The sequence below is a fragment of the Echeneis naucrates genome, chromosome 18 (assembly GCF_900963305.1).
Source record: "Echeneis naucrates chromosome 18, fEcheNa1.1, whole genome shotgun sequence".
Taxonomy (NCBI): Eukaryota; Metazoa; Chordata; class Actinopteri; order Carangiformes; family Echeneidae; genus Echeneis; species Echeneis naucrates.
This window is the reverse complement of record NC_042528.1, coordinates 4,908,436-4,920,639: the sequence shown is the minus strand read 5'-3', so window position 1 is coordinate 4,920,639 and position 12,204 is coordinate 4,908,436. Positions and strand designations below refer to the sequence as shown.

The 12,204-nt window shown below is 39.9% G+C and overlaps 1 protein-coding gene across 2 annotated transcripts in view; it reads left to right on the top strand.

The window, feature by feature from the left end:
* arap2 (ArfGAP with RhoGAP domain, ankyrin repeat and PH domain 2) overlaps positions 1-12,204 on the top strand; it is a 99,272-nt gene that overhangs the window by 65,434 nt on the left and 21,634 nt on the right. For both annotated transcript variants that reach the window (XM_029526211.1, XM_029526212.1), the window contains exons 16-18: positions 2,504-2,648; positions 7,342-7,444; positions 8,085-8,283. In XM_029526211.1, coding sequence (XP_029382071.1) covers positions 2,504-2,648; positions 7,342-7,444; positions 8,085-8,283 — 447 coding nt within the window. The remainder of the gene's footprint in view (positions 1-2,503; positions 2,649-7,341; positions 7,445-8,084; positions 8,284-12,204) is intronic.

Here is a 12,204-nt window from a genome sequence, read left to right as displayed (position 1 = left end):
TCCTCTGGCACAACATTGCTTAAAGTCGGTCATTATGATTAATTCTCTGGGCGCCATGAAAAGCAGCACATCGAGCAATTGTTGGGACATTTCCCTCGGATACCAAAAATGCCAGCTTGTCGTGCCAAGAGTAGAAGTGAAGGAATCAACACCAGCAAATCGACTTTATCCTCTGGGGACCACGAATGCACCCACAATCCACACAATAATTTGACCATCAACTTTGCAGTCTGTGGAGCAAAGCCTTCGAACAACATCAGTGGGTGTGACACGTTATGTTTCCTCCTCCTGCCATTCTTCCTTTCGCCTCGTTGTTCTGTTTATATTGTAGGCCCTGGATGGGATCCACCGTTTGCGCTTGTCATTGCGTCAGTTTATGCATAAGCCAAATTCCCCAATAACCTCTGCAACCGCAGGAACCACTGCGAAGCAAAATGTCTGAATGTTCAGTGACATTACGGCTGATAGCAGTTGATGGCGAGTAGAAAATTAAGTGCGCCTCTTAAGAAGATGATTGTTTTGACGGTTTCAGATGTCAGTGCAAATGACACTATTCAGTTATTACCCTGCTGGAGGTCAGACAATGGGAGGGAAGGTAAAATTACTGGAAGATATGGCATAAAACAAGAACTTAACTCTCCTCCAGCCAGAAATGATGGACAAGTGCATTACGATGTTGTCTCTGTCACCTAGACAACATAGTGTCTTGTCAGATAGATTGGATTGGTAATTGCTTTAAATACCAGAGTCAATCTCTCTCTCTCTCTCTCTCTGTCCTGCACACACACACACACACACACACACACACACACACACACACGCGCGCGCACACAAACCTGCTACATGCACAATTCATTTCAGATAAAGATGATGGTTCTCCAGCTGCCAGAATAATTCTTCTCTTGAAGAGAATCGGGGTCAAAAGAATGTTTTTTTTTTTTTTTTAAATGCCAAAGTAAGCAACTAAATATTAGTCATTTTGGAGTTTTGAAGCTGCTCGCAGAATCGTGTCCATTTTTTTTTTTTTTTTTGTTTGTTTGTTTGTTTGTTTTTCTTTTTCTCACTTTATGGACAGGAAAGACAAAAACAAAAAAGTCAGAAAGAGCCATACAGAGAGGCAGCTCAGGGGTGACTAGAGTGAAACTGACGTGCTCCTTTTCTATGCTTATCACATCTTTTTTTTTTTTCTTTTAACAGCCAGTTGTAGACACGTCCTTTTTTTGTTGGAACTATATCTGTTCCTTCAGAAACATCACACAGTTGGCAGAGGAATGCACAATTAGCATATTCATGAGATGAATACAGTGGAAACTTTGGAGTCGCAAGCGACAGGGGGTGGGGGTGCTGTTTGTGCACTCGTGTGTGTTTGTGTATGTGTGCGTGCGTGTGTGTGTTTGTTGCGGAACAAAAAAGCAGATGGCACGGTGACTTTGAAAATCCAAAATTAGGTATGTTTTCATGAACTTCATGCTCATTGGCTATGTAAATTGCACAGTCAGACAGTCATGAAAGACAATGTTGTGTGTTTTCCAGCTTTTCCACTGAGATCATGTTTGTTGATTGAAATCTGCTCAGTACTCTGAGTCTCTAAACTCTTTTAATTCTGTGTGTTCCTTCACACACAGTTTGTTTTGGCTCGGTTGATCCCTAATAGACAGATTGATGAGGTATGGTCATCTGATTGTTTGTTTTTTTTGTTGTTTTTTTTATTTTTTTGGGGGGGGGAGGGGGAGTTCGATTACAGGAAAATTTTATTTTTAAGTCAGCTTTGTATGTTTTGTTTAATCCCAGGAATTGTAAACAATGTCTTAGTACTGCTGCTGTAGCCTGTAAAGACTCATTAGCTCTGCTAATGGTGTTGGCGAGGTGCTAATTGTTCACAGACCAATCTCTAACATTGCAGGCTCTAATGAATTTCCTTTTCCTACTCCACAAACAGTAGTCTATTTGTTAAGTTTGTTAAGTGTACAAATCTGACAGAGCACGTCTATCTTAGTATCTAAACCAAACCACATAGCATTTAAAGTGCAGCTGTGTCATGTTTTTTCGCATTCACACTCAGTCGAGAGTGTCCGAAGTCCAGTGAGAAGACCCAAACTTCACACAGAAATAGCTTCCTGCTGTGAGGCGACCATGCTTTCTGCATGTCAACAGCTCAGTAGTTCGCTGCGCGCCACAGACAGGAGCAAGAGTACATGATGGCCATTAGAGGCCGTATTTGGGCACAGCTTTAAGCTAAATTCATCTAATGACAGTGTTGATGGAATAGCAGCCAAGGCGCCGTCCAAAGGTAGCAGAAGTCACCTATTGGTTAACTCTAATTGTGAGTAATGACTGTAGCAAGAAGAAAACATTCTTGAATGACTGAGGTCGATGGATGGGTATATGAAATATAATATGCAAAATTTTAAAGTAAATTCTAAAAGTTATTGCATCTTATAGTTCTAATACTTCACTGATGTGTTTTGTTTTCTTTTTGTTTTTTTGTTTTTTTTTTTTCCAGACATGGCACGGCGTTGGTGCACCTTGGAGGGCGGCTTCCTGAGTTACTATGAGAGCGAGCGAAGCGCGTCGGCCATCGGCAGGGTGGACGTCTCCGCAGTGGTTAGCCTGGCCATCAGCAACACGGAGACAATGACTGGAGTTGGGTAAGAACAGACACACTGTATAAGCATCCATACTGCAATTTCTGTTGTCACATTTCTTCCCCTAATTTTTGAAATATCAAACAAGTGACAATAGCAAAACTAAATTTGTGAAATTACCCAAATCAATTTAGTGTGGCTCTTAGAGCATGAATACTTACATCTAACATTCAATATTAATCTAAATACACAGAATGAAGTTGTAATTTACACATAAATCAAACTTTACAGCTGTTCAGACAGGTTATAGGGCACTCATATCTGCTAAACTTGCTCTCATTCTCACACACACACACACATTTGAAATGCTTAATTTGCATCTGTTCTCCTAAATCATAATTTCTATGTGAGCACTCAACGTGTTTTAAGGACACACATGTCTCACACACAAACTGTTTTTTATTTTTTATTTTTTGTTGAATGATTTATTTTACTTTATTTCACTAGATTACAGTGTACTATACACACTTCTGCATTGTTTGGCTTCCTTGTCATTTGTCTCATTAGCATAGTCTTAACTTAAGCATTATTCACTTTAACAGAACCTATCAAGGCTTTATGAGAGCTATATTTCCTGTTTACTTAGGCGGGGATGCAGGCAAACATTTCTTCCTTAACTGCCCGCCGCCTTAACTCTTACCTTTCCACCTACTGCATGCTTGCTCCACTCACTCCTCTCTCCTCTAATGATTCAGTTAAAAAGTTGTTTGGATGACCAACTTTTCTTTACTTCTCCTGCAAGCGCAAAGAGGAAGCAGACGCTTCATGCCTTCCTTGTTCACCATCTTCCCACCCTCACTGGATATGATTTGTGTGTGTGTGTGTGTGTGTGTGTGTGTGCACGTGTTCTTCTGTGTGAGCTCCAGTCCCACAGCAAGGAGTCTGATAATGGCTTATGATTAAAGCAGAAGCCAGGTCCTTAATGATAGTAGCAGATGTTGTAAAGAGGATACAATGCTTTTATTTGTAACTGTTATTTATTCAGCTATAGGGAAAATATCTGGCCAGATGCACTTCTGACCTTTCTGACGGAGTGGACACGTACACACAGCCACGACAGGTTACAATGATAGTATTGTGTGTGCTTGTATCTCTACAAACCAACAGTAGCATGCGTCATTTTCTGCTTGGAGCATGCATCCCAGTCAAAGGTCACAGCATCTCCAGAATGGCTATTATTCTTCCGTCGCCAACACAACACATGTGCATTTCTCTGGATTACACTCCTCCCTCCTGCCCTCCCGCTTGCTCCCGCAACTCGCGACGTTCCCAGCATGCCTGCGTGCCAAAAAGAATGGGGACGGCTCACCTTTTGACTGTTTTTTGCCACTCATGAATATTAACATATGCAGATGGCACACTCCCACCAGCAACCTATCGACGCTCTACAGGAGGCCGTAGGTGTCGTTTCCATTAAACACAGCATTTGGGTAATTTCACAGTGGCAGAGGACACCGTGAATTATATCACGGCCACATACGTTTGCTAAAGTTGTATGAATATTACAAACCCTCTCCTAAGGAATTAATGCGAAACGAAGCCGGTATGCTGGCGGATGATAAGTTGAGTTTTTCAGAGACTTTTTTTTTTTTTTTTTTCCCTCATTTTCCTGTTTTGACAAGAATATTTCTCAGTCAATTCTGACCTTCAACTTCAACTAAAAAACCCTGGAAACAAACCTTTTTTTCTCTCTTACTGTTTTTCTTTTCAGACGATTTGGCTCCTTTTTACACCATTTCACACTCTGCCACTCACTTTCTTACCATTTTCTTCTCTCAGACATACAGAAAGACGTAAAGGTTCCAACTTTGCCACTGAGGTGGGTTTTATATGCTCCTGCATATATATATATATATATATATATACACTGTGGACACCTTTGTGGATGTTGAAAATGCATGCGAATCTTGTGAAGTCAACTCTTCTAGCACACCAAAATAAGCATGCAAGCGTGTGTACTTGAATCATAATAATTAGGATGAAGCTGTTGCCTTTCTTTCGGCCAGTATCAAATCAACACTGGAGGTGTGAATTACAGCAAGTATATAGGAAAGACTGTATTTGTTTAGTTGCAAGTGACAAAGACTGCTTATTTATTTTTTTCTCCTCCCAAGTAACGCCAATAATATAACATAAATGCCGAGCAGCACAATGTTGGACAAATAGAATGACGGCTTTTCGCACATAACAGAAACACAGTAAGAAAGTATTCACATAATTACTGTGCCCGACATTACACAACTATAATGATCTTTCAAAATTGAGTTTCAATCAGTTCATTCTCCTAAGGAGCAAGGAAACTAATTTTCTCACCCAGGATAAGTTTTGATTAAATCACAAATGTGTATTTGATGAATTGCAGTATTTGGTGCATTAGGTGCAGGTATCGCTAAAGTAATGACAATATAATATAAGAATTAATATTAAATAATGGTAAGCCATATTGTTCAGGCAGTTTTTCTATCATATTTCTGTAGCTTGGACAGGATGACTATTAAAAATAGATTATGTTTCTGATTCTGTTATATAAGTTCAGAAAAAGTTCTCCAGTTTAGGGATTTATAATGTTAACTTGACATTAAATTCAACAAACCAGTGTGTGGCACATTGCAATATCCCTCAGTGACTCCCTCCCCCCGCCCGCTCACTCCCTCTGGGACCCTTCTAACAAGCGCCTGCACACCTGCCTGCCGCTGTGGAAGTGGGGGGGGGGGGGGGGTCACGTGAGGTCACACAAACACCCATGTATCGCCTGTTCCCCTGACACACATGAGTTGAGAGCGACTCAGTGCCGCCGTGACCCCCCACCGTGACACGCCACCTTAAACACCCATTGCCGTAGCATTTAGAGCCACGGTGCAGCGCACCAATGGAAAAGGAGCTACAGCTTGGCACTGTGTTCAGACCATTAAGATAGTGATACTCTGACCTCTGTACCTTCACTTAGAGAGAGAGCGAGAGACACAGACAGAGGGTGGAGGCAGAGACGACAGGAGGAGAAAGAACAACAAAGATTAATAGCTGCCTTTTTGCTTCCGACAGCAAGGGCTTTGCCTGCAAGTGTGTGTCTGTGTGTAGATGAGCGGGCGTGGGAGTGAATGCGCGATCCTTTTCTTTTTGAAGGATTATGCATTTGGTGTGTACATAACCTCATGCTGTGCACACATAAGTTTTTCTGTTCAAACGGAAATCCTGCAGGGAGATTGTCCCTCACTGACTGATACACATTGTTGAAATTTGCATTCGCAGTACAGTTTTAAGGCGATGTCTGAATATCTGAACCACATGCATTATAAAGCTACTGCGCATCGGTAAGCAGAGAGATTCTCTTTGCTGATACATCAGAAGACGTTCTTTTATTAATTATTCCAGAGAAGAAAACAAAAGCTTCTATGTTCTAGTTAGCATTTATTAAGAAAACTGTTGCATTTCAACAAAAAAGAATCTTAATGAATATTATTCAAAATGTTTCACTGGTTACATTAAACTAAAGTGAAATAATTGCACCCAAAACAAATCAAGAAAAAAAGTTCTCAACAAAGTACAGATGCACTGAAATCCGAAAGTCTAGATGGATTGTTTTTTTTTTGTTTTTTTTTTAATTAAGAATTATTATTTTAGTGCAGAAAATAAAAAATGTACTCATCTTACCTGTGGGAGCTCCACATAAAAATGAAGATAAATGAAGCCAACTCAGAATTTCAATTGAAATTGATGGATTTTATTATTCTAATATATATATATATATATATATATATATATATATATATAAACAAAGGAGCAGGGTGACTCTAATGGTAATTAATGAGAGCTTAAGCAACTTTGTGACGAGCCGACACATGCACCCACTTTACACTGTTGTCCTGCTAAGCGGAGGTGAGAAAAGAGTCGAGTTGAGTCTTTCTCTCAGCTGTTTTTTCGTTGTTGTCGTACAGAGCCATTTGTTGCACTTTCAATGTGAAGAACCAAGTGCGACACCATGAACCCACCATCCACCTGTTTTTATTCACATTAAATTTGAGCATAAAGGGGAAAAAAAAACTGTATTCAGTACGTAAACAAGACCAACAAATCTTCACTATTTGGTTTATAGAGAAATCAATTGAATGTTTTAAAGGAAAAAAAAACATGTAATCACTGATATTAATGCAGCTGCAGTATATTTAGGCTGAGCTACTTCTCAGCCTGCAGACTCTGTCATGATCTACTGGGACACTTGGGCATGTTTAGCAAATGTGCTAGCGCACTGAAAAAAAAAAAAAAAAAAAAAAGTCATAAGCTCGCCAGCTCATTTCCCGCAGAAACACGATAAAAAATGAAAAGTGAATCAACAGCACCACAACTGTGGCGTCATTGAGCAGGATGCTTTACCCCCACAAGATTCAATTGAGCTTAAATGATCTAGATGTGATGACGTGATATGTGCGAATCCTCAAGGTGGAAATTCAGCTAATTGAGATGTAATTGAAAAGTGGAATGGATTTTAATGATAAATGTTAAATAAGCGCTACTTTATGTGGAACATTTCTAAAAGTTTATCTATATTAGTCCAGCAGAACAAGCTTTTTTTTTTTTTTTAATTTTCAAGTCTGACCTGTGTAACCTGTGTTGTCATTTTGGTTGTGCAGTCCTTTTTGGGCATTTCTTTACTTTTCCATTCCAAAATTTCTAACAGCAGTGGTGCGTCTTTGGGCAGGGCTGTGTTTACCGTGGAGCTGTACCTGCAGGCGGAGCGAGCGCTGGTTGTCGGAGCCGAAAGGCAGGAAACGCAGCACGACTGGATCCAGGCGCTTACAAAGGTAGCAAGTTTTGCATAGCATGCACGCACGCACACTTATTGTCATCGAACCCCTTTTATAACTTTCCTTTGTCACTTAAAGTTGCAAAGAAGAAACTCTGTGAATGTGCTCGTACTTTTTCATTCCCTGTGCTAGTTTGCAACAGACACAGTTGCACACAGCGTCCTCAGTGAGTCCCTTGCTGCCTGTGCTTCTTTCTATAAGACAAGTGGTCTTGCTATCTCTTCCCCCACATGCTTACAGGATCTTGTAATAACACCCTACATAAATATGTCCACAATTCCCTTTTTTTTATCTCTTTAATCCCAGGCAACCCAGTCATAGATAGTGGGAGGCATTGCCGCATTAGCCCATATGTCTCTCCTTCTGTACCCTCGGCCTTTCTCCACCTCCATCTTTCCATTTGAATCGCAGAACAATGCCCAGACAGAGCTGAGCAGCCATATGCACTCGCTAAATAATTCAGCCAGAACCGATGCAAAGGTTTATCCCATCAAGAAAGAAAGCAAAACACCTGTTGTGTTTTTGTTGTGTCGTTTTGAGGGGACTTGACACGGCGAAAAGTTTCCACGCTGCCTGTTGTGAAAGTTGCTAACTCTCCAGCCTTCTTCTCAGTGTGACTCATGTGTCTGCCTCGCAGTGCTTCGTCCCGTCTAAAGTGGAGGGACTGGTGCGGAAAGACAGCGAGCTGATTGGCAGACTGCACTACAAAGAGGGGCATGACCTGTACCACTGGAGAATGGGCTGGTTTATGCTCGAAGGCTCTGCCCTGCACTTCAGCTGTGAAGAAGAGGAGGGCGAGGAGGAAGTCCTTCAACTCAAACAGCTACAGGAGCTCAGTAAGAATCCTGCACGATTATTTCCCCGTTACTCCCCATAGTGATAGCCAGCTCAGTGCTGTAACAAAAGTGTGTAGTCGCCGGCCCAGACGTAAGAATAAAACCTCCATTTTCAACAGCCCCTTTTTATCCTTCAACACTTTAATAAAGTCATGTTAGGTAAAAAAAAAAAAAAAAAAAAAGCTTCATTTAAATATAAAGAAAGCCTCATCTATTCATCCTCTCAGCTCCTTTGAAAGGAATTTTATTTTCTTCTGTTACTGACTTTTGCTGTGATATATCCATTAGAGGTTAAAACGTTAAACTCATGTTTTGAATACATTCTCGGTGAACACATTTACGTTGGCTCTGTCCCATATTGCCTCAGTTTACTGTACATCAACAACCCGCCTTTCCTTTGATATCTTCAGCGGAGCTTTTATTGTAAATAAATGGAATTTCGAAAATCTTCCCGCACAAAGTGACTGTATATGTTTACGGCTGATAGTACCAGTGACTCAACTTGCTTTGATTTCCGGCTTTTTAAAATTGATTCCTACTATTTTCTCACACTCTTTGTGATTTCCCAAAAAGCCACAAAGCCGTAACACTCTCCTACGTGCATTTGTAACTTCTTAATGATGTCGGAGGACGCACGCAAACGACTGGCGCCTGAAGACGTCTCAGCTTCTCACACCATTACACATTTCTGTTTGGTCGCTAATTGGGTGGCTTTGTCTCTCATTATGAAAATTACACTTGGAGACGAGCAGGGGAGATTGAAAAGATGCCACATAATAAGAGTTGTTCAGATGGAGTCAGCACTGGTCAATAGTGCATTTGTATGGATGGTCAATTGTTTCAATTGTGATAGAGTTCAGGTTTCACTTTGAAGGCCTGCAATGTAAAACTGATTTTAGAAAGAGCAATGTAATACATGTTGCTTTCAGCAGAGAACATTGAAAATATACAGTTTGGGGACATTGTGGTTGCTCAGTTCTTGCTGCCCACTGGCATGGATTTCAGCAGTGTCTCCTTGAGGCTGGCAAAGAGGAGTTATTTACAGTCAATGGGGGGAAGCTGCCGGTCGGGATAGAAACCTCAAAAGTTCAAACGCACTTTGACAGATAATAAAGATTTTGGAACATTTCAATCGATTGCGCCAGTGTAATGTGTGAACAGAGGGAGGGAGAATCATTGGCTCTTTTAATTCTATTTACAGCTCGACGTGGATCAAATTGTGCAATGTGCCGCCCCATCTACTCACCTCAGGCGGGATAAAGAACTGCAGCGGTGCTCATTTTTATTCCCGGCTTTCTCAAACCATATTTGTCACAGCCAGGGAGCTGTTAGCGCCAGAAGGGACTGTGTTTTGTCGTTGGGGGGAGGTGGGAGGGTGTGGTGGTAGGTTTTGGAGCACTGAAAGGATTCCTTTAGGAATCACAGTCTGTGACACGGGATTAACTGTTATTTTCTCCAACAGTGACACCACCACATGAAAGGTGGGCCCTGTGTAGCACAGAGGGATTAAATGAATATACTTTTCAATTAAAATCACGACACGTTTCCAACATGCAGCACTTCATACTGCGTCAGGCTTTCATTGTAAGTGTGATGCAGTCTGTTCTTGCTTTTTTTGGCCTCAGGCTGCAAGAGTTGTGATCATTTTAAAATCTTTTCTCAACGTCAGCCAAAGGGTTTCTTGAATGGCTGCGAGGAGAAGGCTGTAATCTTTGGCTTTTATTCATTTTACCCTTAATTGCCTTGTCAGCCATTTATTCTCTATTTGTCTCAACCCTATGTCTAAGACACTTCTTACTGCTTTCAGCTAATTGTTATTGATCCATATTAATTTCTCTTGGCTGCAAAACATTTTGTAAATTTGTTTTGGAAAGTGCTACATAAATATAAATATGAATCATAAAAAATAAAAAAAAAAATACTCTCTTCGAAGAATGAGTGCACCACCTCTCAGAAGGGCTTCCCGGAGGGGCTTAGCTGCGCGCTTGAGAGAAGATTGATCTTTTTGTGATGTTGCGTGTCAAGATGTCTGCCGCACAAATAAGTAGAACCAAAGTAAAATGAGTGGAAAATGACAGATACAGTTGGATAATCATTAACCTGCCACAGTGCACAAATCAGGCTTCCCACTAAGAACTTTCTGAAATGAAAGGCTTTCAAACAAGATAAGCACATTAACTTTTATCTCATTTAGTGCAATTTTCTCAGTGGATTTCTCTTAAGGCAGTGGCTAAATAGAGGAAAAAAAAAAGCTAATCTCATTGCTCTGCTCAATCATCTGAAAATGAAGATAGGCATCAGCGCTACACTGCAGTCCAGCATATTTAGTCGTCAAATTTCACTGTGTCCACAAGGAGATTCATTTATTTCGTTCTTTTATTGATACATAGCTCAGATATCATAGCTAACATGTTCAGAACAAGCAAAAAGAGCCACCTCCAATGTCCAAACCTAATCTGATTAATATGTCGAAAGCTGCACCATATTTAATTTGAGAACATTAAAGTTATTAAAATCAATCCACCACAGCTAAAATACAGTATGCTGTGTACTTTCACTTTCAATAGTATCCTATTGTTGTTTGCATTTTGCAAGCAGTGTTTATCTGTTTTCAAGTAGCCTCAATTTTTAGCAACAGCAACGAGAAACGTGCATTTCCAGTTTTGGTTATTTTTTTATTAGTTTTTTTTTTTCCCAAGATGAAACAAGGGATTAAGCGTTTCTATGTGGGCTATGAACAAAATAAACCATTTTAAAACCACTGGATTAGCAGTCAGATGAAAAAGCGATTGTTTTTCTTAGTACATAAAAAGAAGGCATTTCCTAGATCTACGGTTTTTCACAGGACGGCAACATTGCAGCTCATGATAATGCAAAAAAAAAAAAAAAAAAAACTGCTGGTTGATATGATTTTATAACCACATCAGCCAGTAATCAGTAAGTAAAAGGAAATGCACAGACATAATGTTTAAATTCAATTTTCTTTATGCAAATTCTTCCATACAAAAATTGATGATTTATTCTTATTCATACCCAAAAGATGAATAAATCAGGAAATAAATACTGGATCCACCCATGAAGATGAGTCATTGGAAACCAAAGCTGGGTTTCTGAGGGGTAACTACTTGAGGGACTACTTGTCGAGCAACAAAGAGAACATAAGAAACACATTTCATTCAACGCTTGCACAGAAAATATATTAACGACCTGAGTCACCTTGATTTTCACAAGGAAAACAACATAATGAAAATATTTTCGGGGTTGCCCGCTCCAAATTATTACGAGAAACAAGGCTGCACAGCTCCTTACCACACAAATATATTAAGTAATAAAATATTTCCCACTGAGCAGTTAGATGGATAAGAGAGGATTGCTGTGTTTATTTAAACAACGGCAAGTGTTTTTGCATTTACCTGATAACAGTGTTAATAAACCTCTCTCATGTCAGCATCAATCTCTGAAGTTCTTCGCTTTCTTCTCTTGTTTTTATGTCAGAGTGAAATAATGTGTCCTTGAAAATCTGCCAAAGAAAATGAAAAGCAAATTATTTACTACTTTTGGGATTATTCCTTTTGTGCTGTATAGCTCAACATAAAAAAGCCTTTGCAAAGGATTTAGTGGCCAAAATAACATTATGTTTTTTTTTTTCTGATGATGATGTTGTTTTTAATAGCCCTTATGTCGTCTTTTGATACAACTAACAAATATATTTCTCTGTCAGTGGAGATAAATTGGTGAACGTGTTTATGCAGTGACTGCGGTATCTGGTGGAAGAAATTCAAAAGTTTCTTTTTCTTTTCATGAAATGATCCACGTGACAGATGTTTCTTAAATGTGCGATGGAAGGATATGGCGGTTAGCTTAGCATAAAGACAGTAAACATTATTTATTTAATGTTCACGTAGTGTGCAGGTACCTTTT